Source organism: Perognathus longimembris, chromosome 26, assembly GCF_023159225.1.
Source record: "Perognathus longimembris pacificus isolate PPM17 chromosome 26, ASM2315922v1, whole genome shotgun sequence".
NCBI classification, from domain to species: domain Eukaryota; kingdom Metazoa; phylum Chordata; class Mammalia; order Rodentia; family Heteromyidae; genus Perognathus; species Perognathus longimembris.
The window spans coordinates 3,146,374-3,161,929 of record NC_063186.1 but is presented as its reverse complement, the minus strand read 5'-3'; the positions used below and the strand labels follow the sequence as shown (position 1 = coordinate 3,161,929).

Sequence of the window (15,556 nt, the reverse complement as noted above, 5' to 3'; positions counted from 1 at the left end):
TTGAGTACCTGCTTCAAAACATGTTTCTTTTTTCCTGAAGTAAGGTCTCACTAGGTATCCTAGGATAGCCTTGAACTCTCCATCCTCCTGCCTTTGCCTCCCAGATGCTGGGATTTCAGGGGCACTCTACTATGCTCATGTCCAAACAGTATTACCTCGTTTCTGGGAAGTTGTTTGGATAGATTTGAGCATGGAGTGGCAAATGCCTGGAGTCTACAAAGATCTTTTTCTAAGCTGTCCTGAGCCTACCTGTCACCCTCTTGAGTGGCTTAAATCTGTGTGATCCTTGCTGGTTTAGAAAGCCGGCTCTAAACATATGTATGAAGGGAACTGGTTTCTATTACAGTAATGAAAAGCAGCAAAACTGGAAACAAGTGAAATTTAATAAGTTCAACTAGGCATATAATAACTTACAATAGCTAGGATGCCCTAAAGTTGCTGAGCACACAACAGGGGAGGAGGAATTTGTAGTTAAAAATGCAGCGTGCAACACAACATTGGGTTTTTTTTTTTCCTTTTATTAGGAAAAGAGACATTTCAGGATTGGTAAGGACTCAGCAAAGCATCGTCGGGCTGTTGTTGAAAAGCCGAAAGGCTAGGTAACAGATACCTCAGACAAAAGCAAGAAAGGTGCTGTGGCGCCCGGCGAGTAAGCCGCGGGGGGGACCCTGGGCTGCAGGCAGGGGGTCCTTTCCCGCGTCCTCAGAGGCTACCGGGGGTCTGGGTCCATAAAGCAGGTGAGCAATTCAGAGAAAGCTCAGTTAGGGGAAAGGAAAACCTGGAAGAAGTTGAACGTTGCGCCCGTAATTGGCAACATGATCTGGTAAAGATTTTCCCACCAACGTTCTGCCAGCAGCACAGAGGAGAAAAATATCTTAACATGAAAGAAGAGTGATACTGGAATTCTCACTTACCTAGAAAGATGGGATGGATTTCCAGGTTTTGTCCTAAGGCTGTTGATTGCTAGTGACTTTGAGTGGGATTTGTTAATGCAGTTCTTTGTATGCAACCGTGTGTGTGTGTGTGTGTGTGTGTGTGTGTGTGTGTGTGTGTGTGTGTGTGCAGTCATTACTCACCAGGGTTAGTTTGGATGTTTGAGACAGCCCAGCCTGGCAAATCCCCCATCATGGCACTTTATAAATGTTCATGCTGATTAGAACTTTTATTTTTCATAATGGCCCACTAATGTAATGATAATACAAGCAATAGCCCATATCTAATGGCTTCTTGTCCAAGAGCTGAGGGAATTCATTTAATGTATTTAGTGCCAAACTCCTTAAAGAAAACTATTTAAGCTGACACATTTTTATGTATCTCTGGGTAATAAAAGAGAAGGACTTGTCTGGAAAGTTGGGAGACATGGAAGACATCCTGGACATCTGCAATTCCAATTTGATTGTCTCCACCAGATTTCCTTATCCCAGAGATGCTAACAGACCTCAAGCTCTAGGCCAGACTTCAGGATGAGGAAGACTGTAGGGGCTTGGGGGAAACTAGGCCTGTTCCATGCATAATGACACTGGAACTCACCAGACTTTTTAGTGGTCAACAAACACACCAAGGGTACTGTTGACTGCTTGTTGGAGAGGAACTGGATGGAGAGAGGAGACAGCATATGGAACTAAGCCATCGTAAAAGACGAACTTCCTAGTAACAGAGCTTTTACTGGGCAAGATAGAGATGACCACAAAGCAACCCTCAACAGCATTTTAGCTCTTATCTCCCCCTTTTCTGGCCTTCCCTTCTTCCTACTTGGGTTTGCTTGTGTGTATCTTCAATGCCTGCTTGAAAATAGAAGATACTCTTTTTTAAAAAAGTGTGGCTAAAACATGTACGTCCTAGGATTCCCAGCACACAACGGTGCACTAGCTTTTAACTGCAGAGTGAAAAATTTGGTGTAGCTAAATGAATTTCAGGCAACAGGCTGGAAAAGAGTTTGGCTTGGGAAGCCTTTAGGTATTGAAACTCTTGTGTGGACAGGGGTGGAGCCATTTCTCATCCCCACGAGTGGAACTGCCACATAAAACACAGAGCACCCAGGAGGGCCAAATGTCAGATAGGTAACAAATGGTCCTTTGTGAAAGCATGTTCCAACTATTTCACAGGTATATTTGTACTGGAAAAGTTGGTGGTTTGCTTGGTCAGAAGACCCAAGTTTTTAACTGGATATCTTGTATGTTTGTGTAATAAAGTGGATAACCACATACTAGTGTTGGGAACATTCCGCCTCTTGGGTTCCTGAATTAGCTTAGTCCTCCATTCAAAGAAGGAAGAAGAGAAAGAGGTTTGAGGAGGAGGAGGACATCTAGTGACACATATTTGTATGCTCGTCTCCAGCATGTGCTGTCTTCGGATCATGCTGCCTCTGCTTTGTGTCATCTTAATTTTTTTTTTCAATTAGTAGTAGGTCAGAGTAGTCCGTGGTGTGCCCAGCCTTTGTGAGGTAGAAGGGGCACAGTTTAGGTTCCTGCTTACCTGCTTGGAAGGAGTCAACACCATTCAGTGCTAGACGCTTATGCTCTGGAATTAGAACTGAGTGTACACCCAACTGTAAAGTGTGGTCTTAACCAGCCTCGGTTTCTTACCTGTGAAGTGGACATTCTGTCTACATCAGAGGGTTTTTGTATGTTTGAAAAACGTTTGGTGGTAGCCAGGCTCTGGTGGCTCACGCCTATAAGCCTAGCTACTCAGGAGACTGAGATCTGAAGGTTGTGGTTCAAAGCCACAGGGCAGAAAAGTCTATGAGACTCATTTCCAATCAATTGCCAGAAAGCCAGAAATGGAACTGTGGCTCCAAGTGGTAGAGCACAAGCCTTGAGCAAAAGAGAATAGTGATAGCACCCAGGCCCTGAGTTCAGCCCCATGACCTACAAAAAAAAAAAAAAAAAAAGTTACTGTGGTCCCCAGTGCGGTGCCACCCAGAACTGTATTCAACAAACTGATAGTTGAGTCTCTCATGATCTAAGAAATATTTAAAGAGCCTGCTTTATATTATAAGCCCTGGAGACAGACCTTCATCCTAAGCCTGTGGCCACATACACTGAATTCAGCCAAGAAGTCCCACCGAAGTCTGATTTTACCAGTAATTTGCCTGGGTTATGTTGCATCTCGAGGAGCTTGTTCTATCAGCATTCTGGGGTTGTGTGCCAGGGCCTCAGCCCCCACTGTTGTGGGGGGGAGTGGGGTCTGGCACTTGATCCCTATGTGTTTCCTCAAATTCCCTTCTGGGCTCGTTAGTCGGTGTAGGCAGTGGCTGCCTTATAAAGATGTAAGGGTAGAAGAACAAGAGATCGCGGGCACTGAGAAGACAGAGGCTGCCAGGCAATTTATAAAAACCCAGAAACAATTCACTCTGCACAGAAACATGGGCATGCCCTCTCTTTGCGTGCCCCTTCAAGGCTAGAGCCACCCCTCTGGGGAGGGGATTTGGCAGAAGCTCTCTGGCTTGGAGCCTCGGCACTCTGCCCAGCAGCAGGGCAGAGCGGTCTCTCCTGCGTTGGGGCAGCCCCCGCCCAGTGCTCTCTGCCATCTTGGACTGGCTATGGGTCTGAGTCCACCAGTGTATTTGTGGAAACGTGTGACAAGGGTATGATGAGAAGGAACTAAAGGTGTCGGTGTAAAAGAGGCCATTCCCCAAATGGTTACCTTGTCCCGAGCTCCTTTTTTGAGAACCTCATCCTTTCCAGGGGCAAAAGTGAGCGCGTTGGCACGGAGAATAAGCTGATCGGCCCTGAAGCCTCTTGTACAGGGGGGCAGCTGAGCCAGGAAATAGCACTATAAACAGAAGGACGGGGGTATCAGAGAGAAATTTTCTTGATGTCGCTTACAGCCATGTTGGATGCTAGCCCGTCCATTAACGGTGCCTACTCCGGTGTCAGGCGGTGGCTAAGTTATGTGCTAAACGCTAACAGGCGAAACAGACATCTATTGTTTCTGCTTCTGTTTTTGAGGAATAAGATCTGCAGTGAAGAGACTTACAAAAACCCAAGTGTGATTAGAAGGATAAAGGTAAGAGATGAATTGTGAAGACATTGAGGAGGCACTGCAGATGGAGTCTTTTGGAAACAGTTCTTGGGAGTCTGAGCAGACAGTGTGATTGATGGTAAGGAGGCGCCCACGTGACTAGGGGAAAAGCATTCAAGTAGCAGTCTGTGCAGAATCTCCACGGCAGGACTGAATTCAGTACATGAGAAGATGAAGAAGAAAGAAAACCAATATGGCTGGGCCTAGGGCAGCGTGGAGATGAGTCAGCAATGGGTCTCAAGACCGTGCAGTGAACCTTGGACATGGCTGCCAGTGTCACAGGCAGCTTTGAAAGGTTCTGAGGACAACCAGCACTACCTTGCTCTACGACGAGACTCTGTTTTCAAACTTCCACTCTGGACCTCTCTGAAAAATGGTGGTAGGGAGTTGACAAAATGAGCGGCTTCCTGCCCAGGCTAAGGCAGGGGACGGTGCTGTCTGGGTCTGTTGCCTTGTCGGGTTGAAGGAAGAGAAGTTCCTCCTCCTCCACGGCGGGTATAGAACTTGGAGAGACGGCAGAGGTTGCTCACGGCTTGGCGTGTGGCTGTGGAGGGGCTGCTGGGCAAACAGGCAGGACTCGAGATACCTCCCACGGTTCTGGCTTCCGTCACAGTTGTGATCGGTTTTCTGAGTCATTGTCCAAAAGATAAGGAGGGGGTGTCTGGGAGGAAGTCAAAAGTGGACTCTTGTTCACAAGTGGAAACAAGAGGTGAAGAGCTTCACTAATAATAGAATAATGTCAGTGGTCAATCATATCTGGTAAAGGACTTGTTATGCCAAGTCGCGAAACGACCACCAAGAAGGCCACCGAGACTCAGACGTTCCGAAATGCAAAAGCAAGGCAAGGCTTTATTCAAGCGAGCTGCAACTCGGGCCTCGTCCTACCCACCGACACAGCGGAGGTTAGGAGGAAGCCTCGAGCTGTGATTGCACAGGGCTTATAAAGGCAAAAAACAAAGTTACAGCCATCAGGTGTTCAAGCAAGACAAAAAACAAAGTTATAACCATCAGGTATTCAAGCAAGCAAGATTAGGACACAGGTACAAATCTGATTGGCTCAGGGCTCGAGGCATTCTAGGGGCGGTTAGAGTTCTTGACCGGCTGGGCCCTCATAAGCTTGTCCTGGGTTTGCTCACAGGGCCTGCTTATCTCAGGTTCACGTGGTAAAGTGGGGTTCGTGTGGTAAAGTGGGGCCTGACTTCAAAGTCTGGCTCTTCAGACTCATCTCCAAGAAAAGAACAAATAACTTAGATTTTAAAGCTAATTGAACATCCTTGTCTTACTTTTCTCTCAGTGCCAAGGATCCTGTTGTCCAAGGATCCTTTTTCTCTTTCTTTTTTTCTCACTTGAAATGTTTTTATTGCTATTATAAGGGTGGATATGCACAGGGATTACAGTTATACATCAGGCAAAGAGTACATTTCCTTTTGGACAGTGTCACCTCTTCCCTCGCTCTCTCCCAGTTTTCCCTCCTATCTCCACCTACCAGTTGTATAGTTTATTTCCAACACTGTTTCTCTTTCTTGTTGATTGGAAGAGGCTGCCAGAAATACATTGAGAAGCAATCTGAGGTCCTGTCTAGGCACAGTGGATGGATTAGTCATGTCTGCCATGGCTGTGTGAGGAAGTCAGGTTCTATCTACTTGTTCCAAGATGTAGATAATTAGATTTTCTCAGACATTTATGGGAATGTGCTTCTTTCCCATGTCATTCTTTGTGACTGGAACAGCTTCTCAACGGCTTGATCACAAATGGGTGAATGAATGAATGAATGAATGGTGTTTGGCGGTAACTTTTTTTAAAGCTAACTTTAAAGCGACTGAGAATCAGACCAGGCGTTCTGTGTGTCCTCTCTCAAGAAGTACCTCTCAGATTCTAACCACCAGGAGTCTAGTGAAGCTACTGGGTTGGTGAAGTACCTTGCCCCTGAGATTATGTGTCTCATGGCCCTCCCAGCCCAATGCTTTGCGGTTGAAATAGTGAAGAGAGATTCAGACTGAGTGTCTCTTGGGAGAAGTGAGACTCTACTGACTACATTTTGACATCAGGACACCAATAGGCCTTGGGTTTGTGAAGTCCCACTTACTTAGACTACATGCCAGTCAGGGAGATTTGGGCTCCACCTTCTCTCCTCTCCTCTTATACTAGGACTGGGCTTACATCAAGGTCTGTCCTTGTCATCAGCCTTTTCTGGCTCTCTCTTTGTTCACATGGCATTCCTCTAATGAAATCATTGCATGTTTAATCTGGACTTTGTTTCTGCCACGTCGAAGACCAGGACTAGTGCACCCTGCCAACATCAGAAGCAGAAATGCTCTATTAACTTTGCCCAGATGTCAGCTGGGCAGCAGGGAGCTTTGCCCCTGCCCTTTGAGGAAGATATGGTATTCCTGGAAATGTTCACTGGAGAGTGGCATCACTGCTGAGAAATCCAGCCCTTATTAAAAACTATTTGAGGAAATACATTGGGAATTGACATAGACTGTCTCGTAAATCTCTCTATATACATCATACCAAATGACATGTTATCAATAGCAAGGCACCCGCTTCAAACTCAATTAAATCATTCCTGCAGGATCAATTTTACTTACTCTCTGTCTATAAAAACCTTCTGAATTCTCACATCCTGAGTCTGATAACTACTGCGATACTGGTGTGTTTTGTTACAGACAGTACTTGTGTCTTGCTCACCACCCAAAGATGTAATGTGTGGTGACAGTGTGAATTCGTGACTCTGGAATTACCCTTCCTCATGGAACTTACAATTTCATGGATTCTTTTCCTTCTACGCTATGCTGTTGCAGGCGTGTGAGTACTGTCTACCAATTTAAAAAAAATCTATTCCATCTCTTCTCTTTGTTTTCCTTTTCCTTGCTTTTTGATTTTCTGACCCTAGGGGTGTTGATTCATGTGGAATCCAAGATTCTCATAAACAGCCAGTTCTTTCTCTTAAAAACATTATGATCCTTAAGTAGTTGTACAAAGGGATTTTAGTTCAACATGTCAGTTTTTAAGTACAATGCATCTTGGTCAATGTCAACCAACCCCTTCCATCAGTCTCCCTCATCTCTCCCAACCTCACCCACCCCTCAATTTACCCTTGTTACACATGGACATTGACTATTATGATTGCATTTACCTACTTTCTACCCTTTCCTCTTGACATCATCCCCCCCCCCCCGCAACATATATTCCAGTTTCCTGGTGTGCATTCTGTTAAACTGTAAGGTAGTTGTTCACAGGAGTTGTGTCATTGCAACCAATTCTTTCTAGAAATAAATATGTCCAGACCAGAAATCTGGGTTCACCTAATTATTAACTGTGAAGGAATCACAGTGCAATTCTTGGCATGGATAACTAACAGTGGCAGTAGGAACCTACTTCTTTGCTGGTGATCCTCTACTGCACATTTATGGCATTCACTCCATGCGCTGACCCCATGATGAATACCTCTGAGAGCAAGGGTCTCGGACCTCCATTTGGGGAAGAATGCCTTAGGCCTTGAGAGGCCCAACAAATGCCTTTTCTGTTTACCTCCGTGAGAAATGGTCACCTTTACTATCATTAACATCGTGATTTCTCTTTGGAGACACAGTGGTTACCTCTCAAACAGTGGGGGAACTCTGAGTCTGAATTTTTCTTCGGGAATTCATCACAGTGCTTTTAACCTTTTATGTCTTCTTCTGTAGCAATGATTTATGAAGTTGATTTCTTTTTGTAGTGTTTTCTCAAACCAGGTTGCAAGAGCTGTAACGACTATGATTTGAGACAATTATTCTCTCCAGCTTCATCCACCAGGGAGAAGGTTCTCTTTCTATCTCCCAAAGAGTCTGGTGCCATCATCTGCACTGTCTCAATGCCATTGTCTGGTGCAACCCTTTGTCTGTCCTTCACAATCAGACCAGAACCATAGTCACATTGGCCAGTGGCAACTTTTCCCTTCTGAGTTGACTCCCAGTGACTTTACATCCTGTCTTTCCTTCTTTCCTGTCTCCTTCCTCCTTCCCCTTCTGGTCTTCTATTTCCATGTTTTCCTTTCTTCTTCCCTGAGTAGTTTGTACTGTTTTAAGACCTCTACTAGGCTATCAACCTTTCTTGTTATTGGCAACAAACCGTTTATTATTATTGTGATTACTCTCCCAAAGCTTCTGTTTTTGTAGACTATACTTACTGCTATTTCCTGTATTAACAGTTACAACTCATAAAATTAAGACAATATATTTTTATTCAACTGAAAATAAGAGTAATAAAGCTCATAACATACAGTAAAAAGTATACCTTTTAAGTGGAATATTATCAAACATTTAAAAATATTGTGGAGAATGCAGTTGTTGTACTTTTTTGTTTTGTAAATGTCATTAGTGTCTGGCTTAACTGAAGATAGCTGGCTTCTCCTATCTGCTTCTGCATCCAACTTGTTTCAGTGTCCCACTCCTTGGGGGAAACTCCCCCAGAAAGAATCAAAGTGAGAAAATGAATATCTTAGTGTTTTTACATTTTGATATTGTAACCTCCAGAAGGATCTCATGGACCCTCAAGGGCACCTGGCTGTGTTTTGTGGAGATTAGGGACACAGACAAACGAGAGCCGGCATCTTTCCATGCCATCCGGCATGGCGGATACAGCGAAGGATATTTGCATCCTAGTTTAGTCCTTGCTTGTGCTGGGGAGAACCCAGTGATTCTGGAAGACAAGGAAGAAGTCCTAAGAAGGCTGGGTTCTGCGCTTGGGGGAGGAAGGTAGGGGAGAACTAGTCCCTGGCTTTAGTTGGAGCCTGAGCTGCAGGAATATAGACGTTTGAGTGAAAATTGCAACATCCTTATCTGATCTGCTGTATTCAGAACTGGTTGTGAGAATGACCTATCGTATTTGGCCTTACAGTTTTGTTATGATTGTGTGTTTGGTGGGGGTGGGAGGGAGGGGAAAAGCAGATTTATTTATTTATTTATTTATTTATTTTTGCCTAGCCTTTACCTCCACTGCTCCTCACCTTCCCAGAATGGAGCCAGAGCTGAGGAAATGCAGATAACAGTCCACATAAATAAGAAGCAAGATTGGGCCGCCTGAGCTTTCTTTCTGAAGCGTTGAGAAGCAGGGAAGCATTTTGCAGTGAATATACTGCAAACTAGATAATTGCCATCCGTTGCTTTGAACGGCTTGGAATCTCAGGCATGAAATGGAACTCACAGTAAAAATGTATCACACACACTTGCTGTCTTTCTAGAACAAAGTTGATAGCATGAGCCACAAAGGTTTTATTTATTAGTTTGCTACTAGAGAAACAAAAATATGGTGATTCTGAGATTGAGAAGAACTCACCCTGTCCCATCAACTATTCTTACTCTATTTCAGTATAACATTTCAAAGGCTTTTTGTAAGGTCTCTTCTTAGGCAGCAACAGCCAGTTGTTAATAAGTATTGCTAGTAAGGTGTTTGTTAAGATAGGGTCAATATCTATATCAAGTTAACCAGTAAAGGAGTGTACCTTCAGCCACATAGGATAGAAGGGCCTCATTAAATCAGTTGAAGGACTTTGATAGATAAAATAGAAGTATCCTAGAGAATTAACACTTGTGCATTGAGTTCTAGCCCGTAAACCCTGCTCTGCAGATTTCAGATTTGCTAGCCCTATAATCCCAATGATGCATAGGTCAAAACCTTTCTCTTTTCCTTTTATACAGATGCATATATAATACATATGTGTATGTGATATATACTGTATGTACTTTGGCGCACACACACACATATACACACTCGTATGCCTATACACGTAACCATGGTCATAGGAATGAAGATACATAGATATGGACACAACTGTCCTGACTGCTCTTCAAGAAGCTTTGGTCTTGGCTCTTTTCTTCTCCTTGCATTCTACAGATCGTGGTCTGTGTCTTGACCTGGCTGACATGAATTCCGGATGATCCATCGGCCATCTGGCTGGGAGTAGGATGACCACCTTAGATTTGCCTCTAAGCTCTTCCATCAAATGGGCCACGATCCTGGCACGTGTTCTTCCATGTATTGGAACCCCTGTCCCCCCCCCCCTTCGCGGTGTGGTGCCAATGCTGCTCTCTCATGGGGTGCTTGTGAAGTTCTAGTGAGGCTATGGCTGTAAATCCGGGCACATAGTAGGCCCTCAGGAGTAGCAGAGCTTCTGGATTAGCTTATAGAATGGCAATTACAGGACAGACTTAGAAAATTACTTTCAGCAGCATAAATTCTAAAGTAAGTGAAGGGCTGACTTTGGGAGTTAAAAGATGTTTAAAATGCAGTGAAGTATAAGATATTGAAGTAATAACAATCTTAGGGAATTATACATATAACAATTTAGGGCACACTTCAGTCCAATAATGTTGTTCAAGACATCTTTGTCTAGGAAAAAAAAGAAATGAGTTGGCTCCAGCTACTGAATGGAGACATTAAACCCTCGCTGGCTTCCTCCACTCCCCCACCCCCTTCCTGTCCTAAGCGATCTTTGCCAGTCGTCTTCATAGACTTCATCTCATTTCTTCTGTCTCTGGGAGTTATTGATCTTCATCTGCATAATAAGCCTGTGGGTTCGTGGATATTGTTTAGGGCACACCGAGGCCTTGTCCGCTTTGACCTCAGCCTGGGGAGGAGGAGGCTGATGTCGACGGGAAGCCACGAGGTGCTAGCCACCATCACGATAGCAAGAGATAAGCCTGGTAACTCACCTCGTGTATTCACTAGCCTTTGTGAAGTTAGCCTTGCCAAAGCGTACTGCAATCGGTAAAGCAGGTGGTTTGTTGTTTTTTTTTTTTCTGATAGTTTGCTTTTATGCAGGGAACCGCAACAGAGTTCTGAGGATGGCCAGAGGGGTGGAGTTTAGGATAAAAGAAGGGAGACTCGAAAGGGTAAATCATCAGCCATGAGGTTCTTCTGCTTGTGGCAAGCATTAACACACCTTCTCAGAGGTGGAAGCGAAGAAAGCCGAGAAGGTCTCCTGAGAGACGCCTCTGTGCCCTAGTGAAAGGCACATTGGGTGGCAAAGCCTAATTTCTCGGTAAATGGAGCAGCAACATCACATGGGTGTTTCCTGTGCAAAGATACGGATGCTTTCCACAGGCTGAAACATCCTGGAAGCGAGACCAAATGGAGGCAAGGAACAGTGCTACGAGGGGAGCCGTATGCCCGGGCTCAGCCTCCAGGAAGGGGCAGGTGGGTAGCGAACAAATGCTGAGGAGCGAACGAAGCATGGAAGCCTCGGTCCCTCTGAAGTTGCGTCTCCGCGGAGCAAAGCAGGAGCTGGCTGACCTCCGTCTACTGGACACAAAGGCAACGCGTTCTGTTCGGGGAGCACCTCGGGAGGGACTGAGTAAGAAGGAAGGACATACCCGCAGCAGCTCCGACTGCTGCTTTCTGGACAGGAGGTGGTTCTCCGTCTCCCATGAAGCCAGCATCGGGGAGTGGCCGCCAAGCCTGGCGGTGGCCTGGGTGATGGGAAGGCTGCCTGGCAAGCCAGCTGCGTGCGGGGTCTTCATCCCCTCAAGCATCGTTCTCAAGCCTAGCTACCGAGGAGGCCGAGATGCAAAGATGGATGTTCAAAGCCAGCCCAGGCAGGAAAGTCTGTGAGACTCTTACCCCTGATTAACCGCCGCAGAAGCCAGAAGGAGAGCTGTGGCTCAAGTAGTTGGGTACTAGGCTTGCCAGCGTTAGGACTTGTGCTGATTGTCTACCTTCCGCCCTCGCTCTTACATTCAGCTTGTCATGGCTGCCCCTCTACTATGACAGTCCTTTGAGAGTAAGGACTTTCTTCTTACATCATGCTTATTTTAAATCCCCCCTCCCCCCACTTTTGTTTTGGTCCGGGATAGAACTCAAATTCAAACTCTCTGACACTTTAGTCTCATTGGCAAGTGTGCCCAATCACTGGAGCCACGCCTCCAACCGCAAAAGGGCTGGTTTTTCCTTCTTTCATTTATTTGTTTGAGCCAGGCTTGTTGCGGTATGGTTTGTACAGGGTAATATTCACCCTTTTACGTGTATTGTTGGTATGGTTGGACAGATGTATCATATAGAAATGTAACCACCCCCAGGACCAAGAAGATATAAAACAGCCCCTCCCCCCATTATTCCAGATAGATCTCTTGTCCACATTTACCATCAAATGCTGCCCAGGAAAGTCTTGACCTGTCCCTGGATTTTTTGCATTTTCTAGAATGTTATCACATAGCAGACAGTTTTCCACATCCAACTTCTTCCATTTTATTTCACAGGCAAAATATTTGGAGACTAAATCTAATTTTTCATGGGGCCCAGCTGCTGATCTCCTTTTATTGCTCAGTGGCTGTCCATTATCCCAACATGCTGTGATTTATTTATGCCCTCACTAGTTGATGGGCATTTCATTTACCAGGTGTCACGATTCTGGATGAAGGGTCGGTGATAGTCAACATCTAAATCTTTTTGTGTAGTTTATGTTGTCATTCCTCGTGGAATAGAATTGGTAGAAGACAAAACCGCTAAGTGTCTTCCACAGTGACTGCCTTGTTCGGCGTGCCCACTTACACTGCATGGACCTGCCAGTGGCTTTATGGGAACTTGGCCTCGTCAAAAACTTTAGGCCTTCAAGTAGTGATCTAGCATGTCTTATTGTGTCTTCAGTGTACATACCACTGGGTTGCATTGAGGGGAACATTTATCTTTCCATGTTAGATATTTCCCTCGGGTGTTTATTTAGGGCTCCTATCTGTTCAACTTTGGCAATTTCCTCACCAGGTTGCCTTCTTAAAGGATTCTGAGTTATTTATGCATGTTGCTCATCACCAGTGTTTCACGCTTGGTATAGAACGTGCCTGACAGGAAGTAGGTACCCACATGAACGTCAGCAGTTGTGGGAGACCGTGGGCCGTCAGCCTGTGGGCCTTCACTCATAAGAGAGCATACTTAACTTTAGGCAGAGGGTGTCACTGCCCGGGGTGGGGGGGGTGTGTGAATTGAATCGTGATGGAGCCCAGACGTTGAGGCTGGCACAGGACATCTGAGTGACCGAACGCCCCAGGGGATGACCTCATTGCCCACATTTAAGACTCATGACTCACCCGGAACCAGCCAGAAACCAGGAATGGTGGCTCTCCACCCATGGCCCACCCACCCAGCCGAGGAACACAATGAATCTGAAACCCTAGGCGAGCTCCTGGCTGTATACTCTGTACACATTTCTAATGAATAGGCCCCTAGGCTTAATTAAAGGGAAGAAAAAGATTAATTGTTTCTCCCAACAGCTGCAAATTATTTACATTGCATTTGTGTTGATGGCTAATAAAAGAGCAAAGCAGTGTGGGGACAGCCCAGGGTGGCTGTAATTCTTCCAGAGTCCCTAATGGAGCGCTGGTCTGAATGCCAGAATAGGGGAAGCGAGGCGCTCACTCCCCTGGAGTGGGCAGAGCTGGGTGTGATTCTGTCAGCAGAAATGGATCCCAGGGGCCAAGATCTGAGGCCAGCTAGACGTATATGTCCTGCCCCATTGGACTACCTCTCAGTGTGTGTGGGGGGGGGGGTGGGAGGGGGAGAATGACAAATGACAAAAATGACAGTCCAGGGAATGTTGCTGGTCCTTTTCTTAAATGGCCTTTTATAGGACCCTCTTGCCAACAGCCACTCTCAATTCTATTATCTGTGGCTTTGCCATGCCTACTGAGAACTATGTATGTGTAAGTTATATTACATGAAAAATAACATGTGATTTATAATATACAGATATAGATCACCTCTTGATCTAGTCTTCTAAACTGCTTGTCTTCCGCGATGATCTAACGTACCATTTTGTGGTACCTGGTACCACAAATATTCTCAATTCCCTAAGCTGTTGCTCTGCCATGGTTATTGAAGAAGTTGCAATATACGATATACAGTATGCATGTTATATATCATAATGCATATACATATATGAGTGTATTTGTGTATGCCTTTTGAATAACTTAACCAGTTGAAACATTAGCTTTTGATTTCTCTGCTTATTAATTACTGAGTGGTTGTCTTGGGGAAACTCTCTCTTCATCATCTTTACGATGATCACACCTACCTCATAGGTTGCTGTGACAGGGATTAGGTATGTGACCGCATCTTTGAAACTGTGAAGCCGCATGTGAAGGAAGCCGGGCTGGTGTCAGAACAACTTTGAGTTTCCAGGACTTACTCTAAGCTGTTATATTAGGTTGTGTTTGTTGATTGTGAGACTGGAGATCAAACCCAGGACCTCACACATCCTAGGCAAGTGCTAATTGATCACTGAGCTCTACATCCTTGGTCCTTGTTACTTCATTTTGAAAGCATCTACTTTGCACTCCGACTTCTGTGAAGTTATATGAGGATTTAAAAGAAACAAAGAAGTTCACAGTTGAGTAATCAGATTAATACTTTAGAAAGATCACTTTAAAATTTTTTTAAATTGTTATTATAAAAGTGACATGCATAGGAGTTACAGTTACGTAAGTCAGATTATGAGTACATTTTTTGGACAATGTCACCTTTCCTTCACTCTCTCCCAATTTTCCCCTCCTGTCCCCACCCACAAGTTGTATTTAGTTCATTTTCCACATAATGTCTGATGAGTACCACTGCTGCATTTGTTCACCCTTTGTCCCTCCATTTCTGTGCCCCCCCCCCCGACTCTCCCAAAGACAGATTAACAAGGCAAAAAGAAAACAAAAACAGTAGCAAAGGAAAAAACCTCGTTTCTATTTCCTGGAGTTCATTTCAGTAAAAATAATTTTGTATGACCAAAGGCATAAAAGCATTGGGCCTTTGTGTTCCTCCCCTAAGAGTATCATCCTTTGATTTCACTGTGTGTGAATGCCTAGAGTCCTGAAAGATCACTCTTGATACGAATACGGAGTTGTATAATCCTCTAGCCATCATTAATACCTGTTGCCCCTGGGCAAAATCTAGTGCATGTGTGTGCATGCACGCACACACACACACAGACTCACACCTGCACATGCACAAAATGTGGTAATAACTCTTAAACATGGATCCACTTATGATGATGTCAGAAATCCAACTACATATACACACAATCTGTGAATTTATTGATTAATAATGGACTGTGAAATATCTGTTAATAGATACTATCATTTGAAATTGTAAGTTTTAAAATACGTTCTACTATCTCCCTACGCTGGGCATTCTGAAGTAGAAATAATGGAATTTTGGTGAGGTAGAGGACCCATGTTTTACAGACAGAATTGTGTTAGGTGTGAATTACTGGGGTGAGTTGCTGAACCTCTTTCTGGGTCTATAATGGGCCATTGTGCTGTGTACATGAGAGCCTGTGATTGAGCAAAAGCATAGGATACTAACATTATGCATTCATTTGATGACCTTCTGGTTTTCCCTCCTTTTTTAGTCAACAAACACAAGCCATGGATCGAGACGTCATACCATGGAGTTATAACTGAGAACAACGACACGGTCATTCTGGATCCACCGCTGGTAGCCCTGGATAAAGATGCACCAGTTCCTTTTGCAGGTAAGATGAATGGCCTCCGCTCACTTTGAAGACCTACTGCGA

General features: G+C 44.7%; 1 protein-coding gene across 1 annotated transcript in view; it reads left to right on the top strand.

The window, feature by feature from the left end:
* Positions 1–15,556, top strand: part of Clstn2 (calsyntenin 2) — a 309,384-nt gene that overhangs the window by 126,748 nt on the left and 167,080 nt on the right. The window contains 1 exon segment of the mRNA XM_048334920.1: positions 15,392–15,514. Coding sequence (XP_048190877.1) covers positions 15,392–15,514 — 123 coding nt within the window.